The 21,125-nt window shown below is 35.1% G+C and overlaps 2 protein-coding genes across 2 annotated transcripts; one reads left to right on the top strand and one right to left on the bottom strand.

Moving 5' to 3' along the window:
• Positions 1 to 1,345: 1,345 nt before the first annotated feature.
• Positions 1,346 to 10,054, top strand: LOC129004318 (dynein axonemal assembly factor 4-like). Its single transcript, XM_054432856.1, has 7 exons — positions 1,346 to 1,498; positions 1,860 to 2,091; positions 2,756 to 2,944; positions 4,157 to 4,317; positions 6,721 to 6,821; positions 8,935 to 9,088; positions 9,759 to 10,054. Exons 1-7 carry the CDS (start codon positions 1,376 to 1,378, stop codon positions 9,975 to 9,977), a joined length of 1,179 nt encoding a protein of 392 aa, XP_054288831.1. The 5' UTR covers positions 1,346 to 1,375; the 3' UTR covers positions 9,978 to 10,054.
• Positions 10,055 to 12,614: 2,560 nt separating this feature from the next.
• On the bottom strand, positions 12,615 to 17,015 carry LOC129004467 (uncharacterized). Its single transcript, XM_054433062.1, has 3 exons — positions 16,952 to 17,015; positions 15,561 to 15,716; positions 12,615 to 12,762 (listed from the first exon to the last, which is right to left on the bottom strand). Exons 1-3 carry the CDS (start codon positions 17,003 to 17,005, stop codon positions 12,709 to 12,711), a joined length of 264 nt encoding a protein of 87 aa, XP_054289037.1. The 5' UTR covers positions 17,006 to 17,015; the 3' UTR covers positions 12,615 to 12,708.
• Positions 17,016 to 21,125: the final 4,110 nt, after the last annotated feature.

Here is a 21,125-nt window from a genome sequence, read left to right on the forward strand (position 1 = left end):
CATGTTAGTAATTGTATTACCATACCCACGTATTACCTATCAATCTTTCTTCCGAAAATAAACTAAAATGTCCAGATATGCTATTTAAGAGTTAGGTACATTAACTTTCTCTAAATTAACTGAATCAAAGTACAATATATTTAATGCTACAGAATATAAATCCAACAGATTTATTTATTGATAAATCCAACCGCGAGATGGTGGGTTGTCGAGGTGGCACGTTGTCGCCTATGAGCGAGGTGGCGCGTTGACGGCACCGAACACTGAGCGTACACGTCAACCCGCCACCTCGTAAAAGAGTGGTGGCGGGTTGACAGGGTGGCACGTTGTCGCCTACGTACGAGGTGGCGGGTTGCCAAAATCGAACATGGAGCTTCACGACAACCCACCACCTCTGATAAAAACTGGTGTTGGCGGGTTGTCGTGGTGGCATGTTGTCGTGGTGGCTCATTGACTTGAGTGTGTACGACAACCCGCCACCTCGGAAAATTGTGTGGTGGTGGGTTGTCGTGGTGGCCTGTTGTCGAGGTGGCGGGTTGACCTGTACGTACACGTCAACCCACCACCTCGTTTTTTTTGTGGTGGCGGGTTGACGCCTCTGACCAAAACACCGAGGTGGCGGTTTGACGTGGTGGCGCATTGACAGCGACCCAGACTAGACCTAGGGGTTGCGGCATTATCACTTAGATAAAATCCATTGGTGTTGGTGATTTGGCGGGATTTGAGGCCGGGACCTCTTGGACCGAAGTGTCCCGCGCTCTGCTCTAAACACTAGACCAGCATGAGAATATGGGCAAAAGGGAGAAATGATGAATGTGAAAGAAGAATTACATATATATATCTAGCAACAAGAAACAATGAAAGCAACTTCATGCTAGGCCTATAGAGGATGAGTTTAGTTCCAGCCTTATCACTTTAGATAAAATCCATTGGTGATTGCAGTATTTGGACCCGGGACTTCCACTCCCACTAGACCAGGTTAATCATCCCCTATATGATACTACTAGTACAGTATAACATATGCCCCTGGTCAAAGTAAATACTAAAGAGTACTGTGTTGTGTATTGTAAGTTTATATACTGTATTGAAATAAATAGTTAAATAAATGTAAGTTAAAAAATGAGCCTTATTTTGTCACTAGTTTATTTACATTAATTGAATCACATTAAAAAAATAACAGATGATTAAATTATTAAATGCATAGCATTTGAAACATAGAGATACAACAAGTACCTACCATCCTATGGTACACAAATCAATTCCTCTACTACTACTAGATCACTATTCACTGTGTGCCTGTTACCATAGTAACCAAGTTATTCAAACTTCACATGTGTGTTTTACCTTTCATTGGTGATAAGACTCAAATGTCAAAATGCCTATAGTTCTCAAGAATTTTTCTTGGAATCAAAGTGATAGTCTAGTTTTCATCCATGTACCATTAAAAGGAGTAGGTCTCAAAAATATTGATATATTTACTGCTGATAGATATCTAAAGGTAAGTTAAGGCAAGTTATGAAAATTTGTACTAGTTTTAGTTACATTCAGTGAAGGAAAATATGCAAATTTGAAATGTTGACCCACCCAACTATTCAATACTTAGCAGAGTACCTGGGGGTTGGCTTGGCTTTGCGTTTGCAATGGGAGAGGAATTAAACCATGGTTTAAGACAATTTGGTTTTTTTTTATTTACGCTATGCTAGTAAAGCACATCTACCCATAGCCATAACTACATCACACGCCCCAATAAGAGTTAAATACTCATTAAACTACTCTGTATAACACTTATTTAATGCATAATAAATAAGCTGTGTTGTATTCAGCTCTAAATGTACTAAAATATGTTTCATAACCACTAGATACACTCTCCTCCTCATTTGTTTGAAATCTGCCTATGGAAACCCATTGTGGAGGCTGAATCCAGTTGCAGCATTACAAATGGGGAAGCAATATTTAGTCTTGTCAAGCAAACAGCAGAAACATGGCCATGTATTGCTGCAGACATATCACGGCAAGAAGCAGTCAAAGTTAAACAAGAAGCAATAGAAGTAGCGCAGGCTAGGGCTGAGGAACGCCGCAAAGAGATTGCAGGTAGGCTAAAAATGTTTTCTTTATCTTTTTAAATGAGGATAGTCACAAAACTAAACACATTTTTTTCAGTTAGTTTATATTTTGTAAATTGGAGATTATATGAGGTTGTTTCCCTTGTCTGTGATATGACATACAAAATAAAATATAACTTCTGTAAACCTTTAAATTTGTATCATAATAGTAGTCACACATTTTAATTAATATACTGTATAATAAATTGTATATAGAAAATAACAGGATAGTTTAAATTTTCAAATGGATGAAAAACAAAATACCGTACTACATTTCTAACTAGTAACTATAGACAGCAATGATATTTTATAAAAATTTCATGAAAATGGGACAAAAATTACTCAAGTTATCACATTCACGGATTTGTATATACAGTAGGCCTATATAAATTTGAACGAATAGTGTTTTTGGCTTCTAGGGACATCAAAATGAAAATGTAAATCGGTCCCAGAGGCCTAGGTCTTACCATGCCACCTACGATAATAGCTACTTCCCTATAAGGGAAATCCGCTAAAAGAAAAAAAAAATAATAAGTAAAAAAAAAATGTTTTATGCTATTTTTGGAACTGTCCCAAATAATTTTTTTTTGGTTGCATAAATACACTTATCATAATTAATTGTTAACTACTTTAAATGTTGCAAAATGTTTTAGCTACAAAGGATAAACGCCAAAAAGAAGCAGTTAAAGAACAAATCCGTTTGAACACTGAAGAACGGGAACTAATAGAGAAAACGAGGGAATACGAGAAAACTTCAGCTCTAGCTCAGATGGGTTGGATAAAAAAAAGTGCAGTTCAAATAACAGAGCTTCCTGAAGAAAAACAAAAACATCTTAAGGCTGGTAAGCTATTAAAAGATCTTATACTCTTCTTCAGCCAATTTAAAATCCTTATTTCGCTTTGTATATATGTCTACAAAACAGAATGAACATTATCCTTACTTGTTTCCTTGACTATATTTTTTGTTTTTACAACAAATTAAATTACTCCATTTAGATACATAGGTATTTTAGAATTAATACACCTTATACATTTACAAGAAGTGTCAGGACCAGTTTAGGGGTAAGCAAAATAAGCAGTCGCGTAGGGTGCCAAGCAAAAGGCCCGATTGCTATAAAATCTCCCACGATCATGGGACATCATGGTCGTAGCCGGCAATTCTCAAAAATAATTAATTTTTGAAAATAAAAATTATTTTTTTCCTTCTGAAAATTGTTTTAGTACGAAACGCTGCACGCATTACGCAACCCAGTTTTGCTTAGGGCCTTAGAGTGCCTTATGGGGAATCCGGCACTGACTACCATATTTTAGGTATAGGTTTTTACTGGGGGGGGGGGGGCACGTGAATTATTGTTCGCCTGAAAAGGAATGCAGTGATTAAGCTACGAATTGGTGATTACTTGTCGATTGATTTACTGTTACGACATATGTGGGAAACGATGGCTGAACCCGTGAATTTAATCAGAGGACACAGCTTACCGCGAATCACAGGCTCAAAGAGCCAGCTTTGATGATTACTAACATTAATTAAACCATTTCTACTATGGAAATAACAGATCAAGTGACTGGACACAACGTGAACTATTTATTAACAAAATATTCATATGAACATGTCTACACTGGGAACTAAATTAGACATTGTTAACAACTGAACCAGCAAAAAATAATAATTACTGATATTTAGAGTGATTTAACATCTAACCACGGTACCTCACATGGGGCGTTACCCCCTATCCCGTCCCGTAGCAGTATGCCATTTTTCTTGTCAGAAGGCTGCGGCACGACAACGGGTGGTTCACTCGACTCACCTGATGTGGCTGCTGCGCATGCACATTGTCCTAGGTTTTACAATGGTCTGGCTTACTCTATTCATCTTCTCAGAAGGACATTTAAGTAGTTTTGTGGAGGCTGAGCTCTTCACAGGATAAATGTGTTGAACTGGCCCTGTGAAGTGTTTTATTAGGCTATTTGTATTGTTGGCTGATCATTTAATTGGTAGCCTGATTAAATTATTTAAATACTACAAATGTATAAGTGTATCAACTTGTGTAAAGGTGGAAAAGAAGACAAGAGTATATTCAAAGAGAAGATTTTGCCGGAGCGCAGAACCAGTTATCTCCCAGCACCGAGACAGCCAGCAGAAATCGCTGTTTCATTTACCCCTCGGGTTTTTCCTACACCCTGCCGTGAGTCAAAAATTGCAGAAGAACAAGAGGTAAGTTATGCTAAAATTTTGTTTGTACTTAAACTAATCTATATAAATAATAATAATACCCCCGCCGCAGCAAACCTGCAGACTAAACGAATTTCCATTTGCCTGATTGGATTTACAATGAAATATCTCCTAAACAATATCACATTTATTCCCTATCCATACAAGAACATTCTGTAGATGACCTCTTAAGTACAACATAAATCAACTGCAAACACTCAATATCAACAGTACCGTGGTGGCTAAGGAAACTCTCAACGATGCTGTTTTGAGTCCAGTGCTACATACAGGCCTTAAAATCGGGACAATCTGTTGAACAATACGGATTTCACGATAACGAGCTGTCCATTCAAGATGATTGTGTACTGAAGGGCTGGAAAGTCATGATACCTCAATCAATGTGCTTCGAGAACTACATGTAGCTCATTTAATATGTTTTCAATGAATATGGTGACCATACTAATTAGGTATTTTAAGCCAAGTATGAATGGAGTATGGAGAAGTATGAGTGGCGCGATCTTGTAATCTTGTTAGTGACTAAGGCTGACTTATTCCTTGGACACAGCTGTTAATTAATAGCCCATACAACTATAATGGCAACTAAGGGACCTACAGTTTATAGTGAAATCTGAACCACATTTTTGCCTTGGTATATACAAATTGGTCTAATTTTTAGGATAGTTCTGTGGATAGTCGTAGTACTCAATCGTGCGGACGTTAATCCACACCAGGGAGTATCGCATCTACAGTGCATGCCTATAAATATCCACAATTCGTAACCTCCTAGTTAGCTGGATTACAGGACGACGCCACCCATCCAGTTTTATTTAGGAGAAATAAAAATGAAGGGTTTAGCTCACAGTTTTTGCCGGTGGATAAATATAGACAAGGATATTGAAGAGATGGTAGCTGAATGTTGACAATACATTGAAAAATGCAACAACCCGAGAAAAACTGTCCATCCATCGGAACCACCTTCTAATCCATGGGAGAGGGTGCACATTGATTTTTTAGGGGCAACAGATGGCCAACAGTACCTGATATTAGTGGATGCCTTTAGTAAGTGGGTGGAGGTGATGCATACAAAAACAACTACAAGTACATGGACAGTCCAAGAATTACGGAAAATCTTCTCAACTTTTGGGTTTCCTCACATCTTAGTTTCAGATAATGGAAGACAGTTAGTTTCTCAAGAGTTCAAAAACTTCATGAACGAATGTGGGATTATTCACAGAACAACGGCACCATACCATCCAAACTCAAACGGCCAGGCTGAAAGAAACGTGCAGACTGTCAAGAAGGCGTTAAAATCCATGGAGGGAGAAAAGGGTACACTGCAAAATTGTGACGCTTGCGTCACAGCGGCGACGCATCAGACGGTAAAGATCAGCTGATCACTGGAGAACTGGGGAAGGGGTAGGAAGCGCAGAGACAGAGTAGTAGTTGTCTCCTGGAGTTTGAGTGTGTAGGCGACCTGGTCAACGAACGATAAGTTATCATAGGTTTATAATTAAATAAATATGTTCTAAATTTTTTCAGGAAGGGGGGAATCAAGGGGTTTAGGGAACTAGTAACTATTTTAGCTTTAAACTTTTGAACACACTCGTACCCAAAAGTATGAGTGGAAGTTTTCATTGTTCTTTTACTTATTAAATTAATTTAAGATCATTATTATTCAACTCAGAATGTCGCTCGCAAGACTAGATTGATTATATTGAGCCTTAACGATCCTATGAGTCCTGTACCGTTACTATAATTTATAGTAAGACGCTTCAAAATAAAATCCAAAGACCTCTAATGCAACTCAGTCAATCCTCAAATTCAACTGGTACATCAGCATACCACGTGGAAGGAGTGTACAAACAAACCTCACAATAATTGTTTCAACATTAGAACCGAACAAATATCAGAAGAAGGTAGTCCAAGTCGGTATAAAAAGGAAATTCAAAGTTGGAGATAAAGTGCAAGCGCAGGTATATGTCAATAGTGCGTCTAAGTTTTGGTATTCGGGCTATAACTAAAAAGCAAGGACATGTAATGTATGTAGTTCAGCTAGAAGATGGAGGAATATTAAGAAGACATGTTGACCAGCTGATTAAATTAGTAAATAAATGGAGGAGGTGTTAACATATGTTTTATTTACATTTTATTTCTAACATGTGTTCAAATTATTATTTTGTTTACTTGTTGAATTGTTTATGTTTACTTACAGATTGTGATTTAATAAAAACTTTCTTTCTATTTTCTTATACGAAATGTGAACTTTTATTAGTAAAATTAGTGGAATCAACAAGTAACAAACATGAATTCACTGGTTAACCTCTACCATAGACAAAAAGAATTAAATATTTACTCTATTTGTCTATGCCTCTACTTACTGTAGTTGACCTATTTATTTTTGTCCAGTGGTTGAGCAAACAAGCAGAGGCTAGACGCAGGACAGGGTTCGTGGCAGAAGATCTGCTACCTGAGGAACGAGATCCACTTTGGCTTTGTGACAAGGCACAGTAAGAAATCAACTTTAAGAGTATAAATACAATTAAAACATATTTTAATTACAGTAACCTTAAATAGTTTTTTAATTTAAATCTGTAATGGGGTGTCACAAATAACTTATTATTTTTATCAGAGCCAACTGCATTTGATTGTTTGTGTTAAATGGTTAGATATTGAAAAAAAAAAACTAATTCCACCTGCTTTAGAAAAATCATTCAGATTGTATCCAGATTTATAAGTAAATCTTCATCTTTGGTCATAAAAATATAGAATTTCATCAGCATTTAAATGAGTTTTTTTTTGTATTAGATAAAAATATCTGACTATCCAGATATCAGTAACATTCTTACTTCGATCTAAGCAATTTTAATTCCTTCTCTTGCCACATCGACCCATGTATTTAATCATCCTGTTCTTACTTGCTAATTCATTAACTTATGGGGTAGTTTTGCCTGGCCATATCGACCACATAAAGCTATGCATGTTTTTCGTGGATGGAATGAACCATAATTGTAGGAAATTTGATCACAAATCTTGGACATTTGCGGAACCAAATCCATAACCTAATCCAGCCTTGGTAACAAAGTATGCAAATGCGATGAGATGTGATGACACTGTTTTGTTTCCGAATGTTTTGTATGTAGTGAGGTTTAGATGTGTTGTTCGACCTAGCTACATGTGTACATCATAGTAAAAACCCTGTAGGCCTACACATTTTTTTTAAAATACCTGAATTGACATTAGTTCAACTACTTCACCAAAACCATAGATAAGACATACTCCGTAGTTAGTCTATTCCAAAACTTGAACACAGCTCTCATCCTCAACGTAAGTTACTCATCTATGACACAATTTTCAACCCGATTATCGAAAACCTTTATACCAATAAATGAATTTCTGTTGTTCTTTCTTGAATTCAAAAATAAATGGTGATTGAAAGTAGGAAAAAAAGGCAAGTGCCAACCTTACAATATATATAAGCTAACCCGATAAGGAATAATTATATGTTCCTTTTAAAATAATATGTCACACTTATTTCATAATTTAAAATTTTCTAAGAGCAATAAAGCATAGATTTTTGAACAAAACATTTAAAACGTATCATAAATTCATCATTTTTTTGAAACTACAAAAAACTTGCCATGCAGTGGAGAATCAATTTTAAATCATAAATAATAATGTAAACATTTAATTTTGACAGTTTCAGTAGACCTTTGAATACAATTGTAATATCAACAGCTGGTTCATTAAAAGTAGTGTAAAATTATCCATATGGTCATAATGTAAACAATTGCTGAGTGAACTTTAAAGGCCTCTGGGGCAGAGCCGCAAGGAAATTTACCTCGTTTCTCTTTTGAGGGCTCACCTACAGACCAATACCTTTCTTTAGACACCCCTACCAAGTTTCTACACCCAGCCGTTCTCTCAAATTAGCTGTGACAAAAACCCCGTTTTCCTCCATAAGAATAACATGGGATGGGGCTTTAAAGGCCACTGGGGCAGAGCCCCGAGGGAATTTACCACTTTTCTCTTTTGATGGCTCATCTACAGACCAAGACCTTTCTTTAGACACCCCTACCGAGTTTCTACGCCCAGCCGTTCTCTCAAAATAGCTATGACAAAGAAAAACAGTTTCAAATTAATATATAGATTTTTAATCAGAGCCAACTGCATTTGATTGTTTGTGTTAAATGGTTAGATATTGAAGAGTTTTACATAGTTGCATTATTGCTCTAGGCCTAGTTATCATTTTTATAAAAACGACTATCATAGTATGAGTAACTGATATATATCTCACCTTTCTCCACTGCAAGTACAATAAAAATATTTTTTTTGCATTAGTAAAGTTATAACAATTTTTAAACTTAAATTTCCAAAAATAAAATACAATTTTTTTTCAAATTGCATTATTTTTTAACTTTATTTACGTTTACTTAGATTGGTGTCAATTGTTTGGGTTAAAAAGTGTATAGAAACTCTGAGAATTGGATTTTTTAGTTTTGCCTCAAAGTTCATCACTAAAGCAATAAAGACTTATCAGATGAAAGTAACAAATCACTAAACCACTGAAGTAAATAAATATCATCACACATGGTATTAACGCTTTATCATGGTTTCCACTAGGAGTTTCTACGATGTAGGCAACTACCTAGGAGCCGTAAGTGCGTACTCTCACGCTCTTACACTCAACAGTCACATGTACGAGATCTACGCTGGACGAGCAAACGCTCATTTGAAACTTGGCAACTTCAACAAGGCTGTGATAGACTCTTCTAAGGTACTGAGTGTTTAAAAACAATTTTTTGGATAGCTGATAAGTAAAACGTTACCGATTCGTTAGGTCTATTGGTTTTTTTTCTCTGGAAACTATGTTGAGCCTTGTTGATTACAATCAGGATTCGATTTGACATGGAACGCAGTGAATGGGTGATCCAGGGCTTATCTCTTCAGAGAACAAATTTTAAAATTCACACAGTTTTAAAAGACATTTTCTGACATAAACAGATGCAGCTTATTGTTTTACTGCTCCCTTTTAGCTAATCACAACAATTGATTGTTAATGATGGTAGGGAAATGGGGTAGTCGTGAGGAATGAGATTTGAAGATTTCTTTCATACCTTAAAGGAGAAACTTTAGTAGGCTGCCAGTAAAAAACGTGTAAATGTTTGACATATCAATCATGTAGTGCAACGTTTCTTAAATGACACCAAATGTCTTGTGGGATTAGTCAAAGCATAAGTTTACAAAGTAAGGTAATCTATGGTATACCACATACAAATTGTGCAACATAGTATAAGAATGCTGTGATATGCCAGTTGCTCGAATTAAAAGACCTTTGGCATTCTACAGATCAGTAGGTTAGTCAACTGGAAACTCTTAACAACGACAAACAGAATGGTGAATTGATTGTGCAGTTTCCCCACTTAATGAGCACTTTGCAAATGTAGGCGCTCGAGCTGCTGACTCCCCCAGTGCCAGCCAACGCAGCGTCTAGAGCCAAGTGTCTGCAGTGTCGAGGATCTGCACTCGCAGCGCTCGGTCTGCACTCAGAGGCTGCAGGGGAATTCCATGCTGCACTCAAGCTGACCCCCGACTGTCAGGAGATACAGCAGGCTTTAGCTGAACTGCAGACTGAAGAGAGCCAAGATGGGTGCACAAGGTTTTAATAAAGTGAAAAGTAGTGAACATTATTTTGGTTTCATTGAATGATCAGGTGGATTAAACTGAATTGTTACAAGGTAAATTATATTTCTCAATTAGTTTCCTAAAAACTCCTAAGCATATATGTGTGTGTCCGTTAGCACGATAACTCGAGCAAAAATGTTCTGATTTTGATGAAATTTGGTACAAACGTGTAAACCTAAGTTTATTCAAACAAGTTCATGAACCAGCATAATCGGACTATGGGAACGAGGGTTTATGGTAGGGTTTTTTTTTGGTAAAAATTGGTTTTCCCATTTCTGACTCTAAAACATAAAATTTTACGATTTCTTCCGAATCATTTTGTAGAGGGAAAAAAAGAAATAATTTAGTATATTGAAGTGTATGCCTAACGATTACGAAGATAATTAAAAAATATTTTAATTTTTGTTATTCTCATGGAGAATAAGTTAACTGTTAAAGTTTGCTAGTCTATGGATATATTTTTAAATCAAATTTGACAATTTTGTTTATTTCATACTTTATTTCAACATGTCAATAAAAAAAAAAACACACCTCAAACACACGTAGCAGCAAACCCAAGTATGTTACTCGTTAAAATTAATGTTTTCTAAACAGGATATAAATCTGGAACTTTTAAGGGAATATTTTAGTAGAAATCCAGCCTGGTATATGGAAATTCACTCAATCTGTAGGTTTGCTGTGGCGGGGGCATTTTCATTATTCTATTCACCACCTCAGCTTATAGATACAGTAGGATCCTCCAAATCGAAGCTACGAGTAGGGTAACTAACGCTTGAGATATCTGATACACCCTTATATTCTCGGGCAGTCAAATAAGTCTCAAAATGAGTCACTACCGTATCCATGTGGTAATAACAGCTATCATGTTGTTATAGATTTTACCCAAACCGCCACGTTAATTTTCTCTATCCCAAGCGTGATGTAAACAACTTCTTTACTTCACTTGGTGAAGTAAAGTTTCAAAAACTCACTCGGTGAAGTAAAGAAACCCATTCAAATAGCATCGAGTGCTCAACTTAATAAATATATACCTCTATGGAGCCAACTACGTTCAACGCTAGAAATCAGCTGGGTGCTTATGTTATTGTTATGCTTTAAAGTATTTTCCTAACCTAGCTTTTGTGAGTGAAACGGATAATGAAAAATATTTTACGTAACGCCCTGTATATTGTCGGGTCAGGTAAAATATTGTACGTTATAGGTTACGCAAGAGCGTGTTTACATCGCTTAGGTGAATTATGCATCTCAATTCCGCTTGTTGCACAACACTCACCTGCGTGATGTCTTACTACACTACACTTGTAACGTAAATAGCTATATTATGTTTTTACTTTTTACTGTTTTAGTCACATGTTTTATTTTGACTAATACTTGCTATTAATGATTAACAATTAAAAATGTCATATGGTTAAATAAAATATAATTTTTGTTTACGTTTATCAAAGAGTTATTTTATTATCCAAGAACTTTAACTACCTATTCATTTTGAACATAGGTGCCGAAAACTCTTAGAAATCAACAAAATGTAAGTAAAGGAATGTTACAAGGTCCAAAGCAAAAATATCACTTCTAAAAGCACAAGATGGTGAAGATAGATCCAGTGGCAAGTCAGTTCCTAAGGCTAACAAAGTCGCGGCGACAATGAATGAAAGTGCGTAGCATTAAACTAAATGGACGCGGCCACACTTAGCGACTCGTGACCACCGGCGACAGAAAAATAAACGCGACCGGGAGCGTTTTTTCATCACATGTTAACTTGTGTCCTGTATGAGATTTAACTCTTCTGGTATAACAGGAATCCAAAACCTCGTGTCTTTTTCAAGTGTCTTGTGTCGTCTTCAATGTCAATAGCTCGCCAAAGCTATGCTCAAACAAACAACAACAAACAACCAAAATCCACTTATTGTAGCTTGCTTCGTCAGGTAGACATTTAGTTCACATACACTTGATGAAACGTACACGAAGACACATACGGACAAATAAAATACATTTAAAGTAGGCCTACCGATTTGTACAACATTGCCGCGACCACGAGCAGGAACAGACTGCGAGGAGGTTCCAGTAGAATTATCTGCTCCTTTGTCTTCCTTATCAGAGTGCGGTGGTCAGCTGATGTAGATACGTTGTTTTTATTTTGGAGCAAGGCGTTAAAAATATAATTTGACTGGAACTGGGATTTTTTGTTCAGGATGTAATTGTTCAAATCCTGTTTTTTAAGATGTTTTAATTTTGGAAACTACAGACGAGGTAATAACCTTCACCTTATTCTATTCTAAATAAGTTTCGGGGCTACAACAATGGATTTTAACTACTTTTAAATCTAACGTCTTTCATGTGCTGACAAAATTGGTCTTCAACTTGTGTTGCGGAGTATCAACTGATTGTAAAAACTTAGTTTTCTGTTGACAATTTCATGAGGAGTTTTTTGAATGTTTTTGGTTTTTATAGAGCATAACATTATATTTTCCATTTACTATTGATTAAATCCACTTTGATTTTTTAATTTAGAAAATATTGTAAGTCAGCAATTTATATCTCATAGTGCCTATAACTTATTACAAGGTTATATAGTAATAAACACATTAAATAATGTAACGCAAAACATGTCATCTCAACATTTATTTTTCTGACTGGTTAAAACATAAGTTGATGAAGATGATACATACTTCTACTAGAGTGCAAGTGACCATGTGTACTGTTGTAGCATATTATTCAACTTCTAAGTGATTGTAGAACATTGGTGTAGCTATAAACAGCACTCAGCACCTGTAAGGAGTACCAAGTATGTAAAAGAGAGTAGCAAACAATAAACTAAGAACCAGACAAGTACAAACATGCAGTCATAGGCAGCATCCAGGGCAGCTATAATAAATGGGCCCAATAGGCCAAGGTTCAGGGGCGCAAGAGGTTTTAGGTTTGTTAGGGGCCTAGAGAAAATTTCTCCCACAAAGTAGGTAGAGAGGGGCGCAATCATCACTCAGGCCAATAGCGCATTACATGCAAACCGTGGTCTGGTCATGTGACAGATTCTTGTAAATTTAACTATTCAGTATGGTTGTGATGATAAAAATTTATTTTTTAACTCATATATATAACTAAAAAGAAAATCATAGAAACAAAACAAGAAGGCAGATGGAATATTTAATTTGAAATGGGATCTGTGTTGGGTTAATCTGCTTTCATTTACAATTTACAAAATGTTTTCATCACTTTTTTCATTTGGATGAGTTGATTCACATCAATTTACTATCAAACAAATAGTTAACTATATCAAGCAATAATGCATTTCATAGATCGTACAGTATGCATGAACCAGCTGTTTCAATGCAGTTTTCACTCAAAATGAATGTACAGTAATTGAATTACCCTCTTGTAGAGTGTGCTACTATTAAATGTACTGTTCTCTTCTCTGTTGGTTTTTACTCTGTGATAGTTGATAGGGACTTAACAGGTGCTACGGTTTACATTAAATAATTAAATAACTTACGTCATCAATCCATAAATTGCTGTGGAGTACGCGTTTCAACCATCAGGTCATCCTCAGCTCCACTGTCACTAGGTTGAATTTGCTTCTATGTTGCATTATAGCAACAGCGTCGATATATTAAATAAATAGTCCAAACATATTTTACATTTATCACACATACACGACACGTACGAAACATTTAGATAACAAATACTGTGTAACACAGTGCGCACGGCTGGACGGGCTCAGGTTTGCGGCTACACTGACTTGGTGGTCGGTATCCTACACTGAACTTTGGACCATGACGACATCTTCAGCTGGTTATCATTCTTTTATTGTCCATCAGCCTAATAATGGTGTCATACACTGGATTCGAATCAGAATGTATTTTTTCATTTAATATGTTTTGATTTTGCTTAAAACCCTTGTATATATTCATTTCTTCTAATCTGTCTAGCCGCTGTCCCTTTTTTACCTTTGCTATAATTTCTAAATTATTGCTTATATTTGTGTATGACAATAAAATAATCTATTGGTGGAGATATGTTGATGATGTGTTGTGCTTGTACAGAGGCAATAAGAGACAAACGGCTATCTTTCAAAACTATTTAAATTCCTTGCACAACAACATAACCTTTTCATCTGAAACTGAATCCAATGGCAGTATTAACTATTTAGATTTATCCATATCTAATGTCGATAATAAACACCTCTTCAGAATATACAGGAAACCCACCCAATCAGATCAGATAATTCATGAAACATCTTATCATCCTACTGCACACAAACTTTCAGCTTTTAACTCCATGTTGCACAGATTAATTAATATACCGATGAGCACCCCTGACAGAAACAATGAATTGAACACAATAAAATATATAGCACAACAGAATGGTTATGACCCGTCTATAATTGACAAACTTTACAATAGGCATATGGCTAAACAAACATCTTCAAACTCATCCCAATTAGATAGAAACAAAAAATATGTGTCTGTTAGATACTCAAAGAAAACGGAGCATATTATCGGGAAAACATTCAAAAAACAAAATGTCACCGTATCTTTTAAATCAGAGAACAATTTACAGAGATTATTGGGGAATGCAAATAAATCCATTGGAGAGAATAAATACAAGAATTCAGGTGTATACAGGCTCAATTGTGATAACTGTGACGCATTTTATATCGGACAAACAGGCAGAACTTTTGATTTAAGATTTAAAGAACACGTCAAAGAAGTAGTAAATAATGGGACAGGAACGGGAGCAAAACAGAGTACAAAATCAAAATATGCGGAACACTTAAATATAGAGGGGCATAAATACACAAATATAAACAATAATTTAGAAATTATAGCAAAGGTAAAAAAGGGACAGCGGCTAGACAGATTAGAAGAAATGAATATATACAAGGGTTTTAAGCAAAATCAAAACATCTTAAATGAAAAAATACATTCTGATTCGAATCCAGTGTATGGCACCATTATTAGGCTGATGGACAATAAAAGAATGATAACCAGCTGAAGATGTCGTCATGGTCCAAAGTTCAGTGTAGGATACCGACCACCAAGTCAGTGTAGCCGCAAACCTGAGCCCGTCCAGCCGTGCGCACGGTGTTACACAGTATTTGTTATCTAAATGTTTCGTACGTGTCGTGTATGTGTGATAAATGTAAAATATGTTTGGACTATTTATTTAATATATCGACGCTGTTGCTATAATGCAACATAGAAGCAAATTCAACCTAGTGACAGTGGAGCTGAGGATGACCTGATGGTTGAAACGCGTACTCCACAGCAATTTATGGATTGATGACGTAAGTTATTTAATTATTTGATAACTCAATCCGTTGTGCTACAATCTCAACATTAGGTTTACATTAAGCTTGTGTACAGTATAAGGAATATAAACATTTTTTTATTCCAGCACAATAATTTGTCAGTAGTTTGATTAAACTAAGTTAGTAGATAGAAAGAGCTGGTGAGATCACATGACCCCAGCAGCTCGTGAGATATTTTTTATCTAAAACTGTCAACACAGCTAGTGCAGAAATTGAATATCCATTTCATTGTAATAAGACTATCTTTTTTATGAATCACCTTAGTGTATGACTCCAAACTGAGGTTGTAGAGTCTCCCTGAAGTGAGATGGAGAGGTCTGTTTGCAACAGTCTGCATCGTAATGATGGCTCGTTGTATCTCTCGTGGCTGACTCATCCAGTCACACCAGTATAACGTCTCACGCAATCTATCTGACTACAATCAAAAAGAAATCATCAGGTAAATAAAGTAATAATCACTTTCAGTTTTGAATAATTAAGTCACTTTATAGATGAAACGAGTTTGAAGAAGTTTCCTGGCTATGAATCTTACTATCTTATGAGTCTTACTATGATTGTTACAGCACTTGGTAATTTGTCTAAAAATTAGGTACAGAAAAAAGGTTAAACACGAGTTAAAAGCGAAATCCATTACTACAAATTTATTTCTTAAACTGAGCAAACTCCTTATGCCAAAGTCATTTCCATATCAAAACTAAAAAAAAAAACTATGTATGGTATAATTAAGTTTGATTTTCAAACCATCAAATAGCCATTAAAACCATTAAAAAATGATAAAGGGTGTTGTATAAGCTCAGACTGTTTTCAAAATAAAGTTAGGTACAAAAAAGGAAATGGACTCATTTTTTACAATGTTATGGCAAAGCTAGATTTATTTAAGTCTTTCGTTTTACAGTATCTGATTGCTAAGAACAGTTTTAAAATTACCTCGTTCAGTAGGATTTGGCCACAGAAGTTGTAGAGGGCAGACAAATCAAAGACTCCGGCTATGTGGATACCTCTGTTAACGTACTCTATTGCTGACAAATTTCCGTCCTGTTTACAATTAAAACTGTTGGCCCGAATAATATAATAGGTTACATACCTTTGTCCGTCTTCAGTCTTTAAATAATAGTCTAGAAAAGACAATAGTTTCGGATTAAAGACCCATTTTCAATTCCACATCAAATTAGTCCATAAATCTGATGAAAGTCTTCATCAATACATAAATGCATGGCGACACGTTAAGTTACGGTCTTTGACCCGAAAGTTATTCATGGACTATAATTTAATTAAAGACGGACAAAGTTATGTAATATATTATATTATTTATAATATATAATAGATAAACAATAACTTTTTTGCAAAAATGTTTTTAACGTTTAAGTTCTGTCCTGTTTCACTCTCTCTTCATTTTTGTGTGTTATTTTTACATACTTCCAATTCTAATCAACTCACTTTAATACTTGAAATGGGACCATACAAAATGGCCCTCAAACCTCCTAAGTGAAAAAGTATAATCTTAAAAGGTCTGTCTTATGGAGCATAGTAGTGCTGTGAGGAGAGATGAACTAAAAGGTTTATCGGACGTTTTCAAGTTCAACCATCACCATGGTCTGGTTCTGCTACCATGTTGGCCTAGTTTTAATAGTTAGATTGATTAGAACTTACGGTGTTTGCAATGATAAGCGCTCCAACTGGTACTGCCAGCTGACAGAACATCATCACTAGGAGGTTGAATGTTTGATTGGTCAGTTTTACTAATCTGGATAGTACAGAAACAGAAATACCAGAAAGGTTTATTTTATCTTGTTGTGAGCAGGTAATAACCTAACACCATCTCGGTACAGTAGCATCAAGAATTTTTTTTAAATATAATGAAAAGACAACTTGAGAAATTTACCAATTTATTGTTTGGATATATTTCAAACATTTATTCATCCATACCAAGTTACAATTTTATATATTTTTTTATAAATGTGATTTTTTCACATTACAAAGTAAAACATAAAACTTGGGAAACTTAAGTACTGGTAATTTGAATTAACTTACTTTATTACTCTGTTGTGACGATCGATAACTTCTTTGAATCTGCTTCTCAGAACAGACAAATACACTCTGTCATTTAAAGTCTTTTGGCAGCATTGATTGGAGTCAAAAATCTGATACTGTTCTAAAAATTTGATGTGAAGTTTAGGATTTATTTCGCAAGAATTTTTAGATAGACAAGTTAGACACTGAGGAATTGTGCCAATTGACTCTACCAACCCTTCACCAATCTTCATCCTACGTTGATCCAACAATTGTATATCGATACAGATTATCCTTAGTTCGACTTTCAACTTGAGTACAATAAACACCAGTTGAAGAGACCAGGCAAAAAGCAACAAGGTGTTTAAAACGCACATCATCCCAGAAATAACGGCTGTCACTATGACTGCCGATACAGTCACAAATGATGCAGGTAGCCAACCGAAGGATAAATGGAAACATTCACCAGATTTTTCTACTTCTTGGATGTCCAGCTTAACCAAATGGGGCAAAGGGAGGCAAGCCCAAATCAAAGAGCCAATAACAATTATGCCGACTGCTATCTGAGAAATACGCTGTACAGTTCTATTGTAATCCCTCAAAACTTTAGCATAGGGAGGTTTTAGCTCAGTAATCTCAACCGGTTCTGATAGGAACTTCAGTAAGGAAAATAGACCTTTTCTATCTTTAACAAGGACTGCGTCCATGAAAATAAACATCAAGGCTGGGAAAAGATCGTGAGATCTAAAAATCATTCCCTGATTGAAACTACTTGAACAGTAAATAGTTGATGACAAAATCAAGATATTTGTTACAAATCTGCAGATGAGTAGTTTAAAATTCAATTTTCCAGTTTTGATATTGATAAAAGTGCCACACTGGAAAATTATGGGAAAAAGCTTGATGAAAATAGATTGCTCCATCTCAAGTATCTGAAACACCAATGATTGAAGCATAAAATAATATAAATGTACATCTTTGTGCATTGACAGATTTTTCTGTGTATTTATATGTAAAGTGAAAAAAAATCTCAATCTAAAACCCCTGATATATGTAGTATTTAGTAGGTTTTTAACATACTCTATCAAACTTATTCATTAACTTGTTCTTTTAGGAATATTAAAATTTTTTATTGCAGCACATTTGTCGGTGGTTTAAAAAACTAAGTTATATTTTTTATCTAAAACTGTCAACAGCTTTAATGCAGAAATTGAAAATCCATTTCACTTCAGTAGACTTTGTCTTTTTTATGAATCACCTTAGTGTATGACTCCAAATTGAGATTGTAGAGTCTCCCTGAAGTGAGGTGGAGAGGTCTGTTTATTACATTATTTTTCTTCCGAAATATGTAGGACCGAATAAAACCAAAAACCGGTATCCTCAAAAAACCATCAGAAGTTTTCTATTCCAAAAAATTTTTTTTAGTTGTTACTATTAGCCAAACTGTGGTTAAACGGTTTTCGTTTCACGTTAAAAGTTAGCATAGATAAATTTACTCAGCCAATTAACAGCAGATTTTGACCAAGATAAGCTTATAACGGCAGATAATTCATAGAAAATGAACTTACCATCTCCAGATTTGTCAACTGCAGCTATTGTCACTCTTTCACATTTTATTTCATGAAAATGTTGTCAATATATTTTATTAGTTTAAACATGCCACTTGTTCAAACAACAAAATAAATATGTTTTCCACGAACAAGGAGTACAGTTTAAAACCAACTACCATATAATGATGCAGTTTTCAATTGTCTTTGTGCAATAATGAGAAAATAGAACGCATCTTAAACTCTTTGAACTTGATGATTAACTATTTATGTAAGCTTTTCTTGTAAACTGCTGCTTGTTTTAACACATTTATTGAATTTTAAATGAGCAAAAAGTGACGATGCCATCATTGCAACTACAGGTTAGGCCTTATTATCTTGAAAGACGTGTTAAGCATAATGGCTGACCATTATGTTTAGCGATTTTCAATGTTATGGTTTCTTATATCTGTTGTTTTACAAGTTGAATAACTGATCTGCCTAACGATCATGATGATCCCCTTTCTTAGTTATTTATCTCTCCAACTAGCTTCACTAACTTTTTTATCCATAATTCCCAAAATGTTATCAAAAATTTGAGAAGTCTGTAAAAAGGCACTAAAACAAGGGTGAAAATAATTAAGAAACCAAACAGTAGGGAAGAGATTTTTTCTTCCCTCTATATTTATTTTCACCTCTATACTATTGTTTCTTAATTAAATTCTCCCTTCTTTAGTAGGCCTACCAATGATCTCATCATTGACTAATTGGATACAGAAGTAGACATCCCATTTATATGGACTAGCTGTAGCTAATTTTTCGTTAAAAAAAAACATAGTTGTGTGGGCCAGTCACATTCTGCGCTAGTGTCTAAAATTATATTTCTACCTTATTTTACGTAGTTGACCAAGGTGATGGCTCATAACAGTTGCTGTAGTTCACAATAAGTCATTCCAGTAGTTTCAATTGGTAAAAAAGTTGACGTGTTTTCCTCAGAAATTAGTAATTTCAGGTCAGTGGCTCACATCAACTACGGCAATTTTGAGTAAAAAGCTGGTGACAATATTAACATGGGAATGGTACGTCTACTTATGTACGTATTAAATTTTTTATAACATATTAGAAATTATTATTTTGATACAAATTTACTGAGGATGAAGGGTAAATTAGTATTTTTCTTTAAATTAGTAAAACAAGGTGTCACAGAGTTTGGGTTCAAGCAGGTCAGTCCCAGGTATACTGAGGGTAAGAGACAGATTTGATCATACAGACTGGTTATATAGTAGTATGTTTTCTGTGCTATAGGGCTCGACAAGTTCCTCTCAAGTGATTTAATTCCAATCTGGCACCAGCGCTATGTTCTTTACTTCATTTGGTACTATTCTAGCTGGTACCCAGTTGTCACCCTATGACATAGTAGCCAGTGACGATGTGAAGGGAAATCAACACCCCTGCCAAGTAACAATCATGTTCTGGGAGAAGGGGGTTACCCCTGTATAAAACTCCTTTACATCTAAATTTTAACAAACAATAACTGTAAATACACCATAAAAATTTCAGCTCAATTTGAAACATATTTTTTCTGTACTACAACACTTTTATGCCTTCTTGAATCACCAAGCGTCCAATCCTTTCTTCAGCTTTATAAAAATTGTTTTTCACTAGTAGGTAATTCCGCAAAAAAAGTTACGAGGTCTACGAAGAAGTCAGAGCTTTAGAAGAAGAGGGCTCTGTGAGAAGGAGTGATATTATTGCTATTGACAAGGGGAGAGAATACAGTCTTATTATTGACCCAACAATTTGTCTCAGAGAAACCAAAGTCAGCCAATGGAATTTCAGCAAGAAATGTTAAGATAATACTTATTGTTTCAAGAGGAACGATTCCTAAACAAGTTCAACAATTTTGGAAGAAATTTAATTTGGAAAATCAAATGTTTAATATATTTGACAGCCATAACATTTTCAATTAATATTATAAGAAACCACCTTTACAATAATAATTAATTTAATTATCTTATAAAAAGATAGGGCATTTGCCAGGAATTATTAAGGAAATTGACAGGAAAGCAGGCTTACCTTTAAATAAGTCCATAGAGACACATAACACATCACAAAATTAAAAGTAGAAATTTTCGTGGTCACTGACCACTTTTTCAAGTTTAATATAAATGTACATTATATTAGGATCTCCAGTGGTTGAAAAAGTGGTCAGTGACCACGAAAATTTCTACTTTTAATTTTGTGATGTGTTATGTGTCTCTATGGACTTATTTAAAGGTAAGCCTGCT

Source organism: Macrosteles quadrilineatus, unplaced genomic scaffold (assembly GCF_028750875.1).
Source record: "Macrosteles quadrilineatus isolate MER2022 unplaced genomic scaffold, UCM_ALF_1.0 Scaffold_9__3_contigs__length_116548681, whole genome shotgun sequence".
Classification (NCBI taxonomy): domain Eukaryota; kingdom Metazoa; phylum Arthropoda; class Insecta; order Hemiptera; family Cicadellidae; genus Macrosteles; species Macrosteles quadrilineatus.

What these genes read in the sequence shown, in the direction of transcription:
- LOC129004318 (XM_054432856.1), top strand. Translation starts at nt 1,376, where the DNA reads ATGCCTATAGTTCTCAAGAATTTTTCTTGGAATCAAAGTGATAGTCTA. An exon ending in CTGCTGATAGATATCTAAAG is followed by an intron (nt 1,499 to 1,859) that starts GTAAGTTAAGGC and finishes CATAACCACTAG; the next exon opens with ATACACTCTCCTCCTCATTT. An exon ending in AAATTGCAGAAGAACAAGAG is followed by an intron (nt 4,318 to 6,720) that starts GTAAGTTATGCT and finishes ATTTTTGTCCAG; the next exon opens with TGGTTGAGCAAACAAGCAGA.
- LOC129004467 (XM_054433062.1), bottom strand. Translation starts at nt 17,005, where the DNA reads ATGATGTTCTGTCAGCTGGCAGTACCAGTTGGAGCGCTTATCATTGCA. An exon ending in CGCTTATCATTGCAAACACC is followed by an intron (nt 15,717 to 16,951) that starts GTAAGTTCTAAT and finishes TTTTGATTGTAG; the next exon opens with TCAGATAGATTGCGTGAGAC. An exon ending in GTTTGGAGTCATACACTAAG is followed by an intron (nt 12,763 to 15,560) that starts GTGATTCATAAA and finishes TACTCCTTACAG; the next exon opens with GTGCTGAGTGCTGTTTATAG.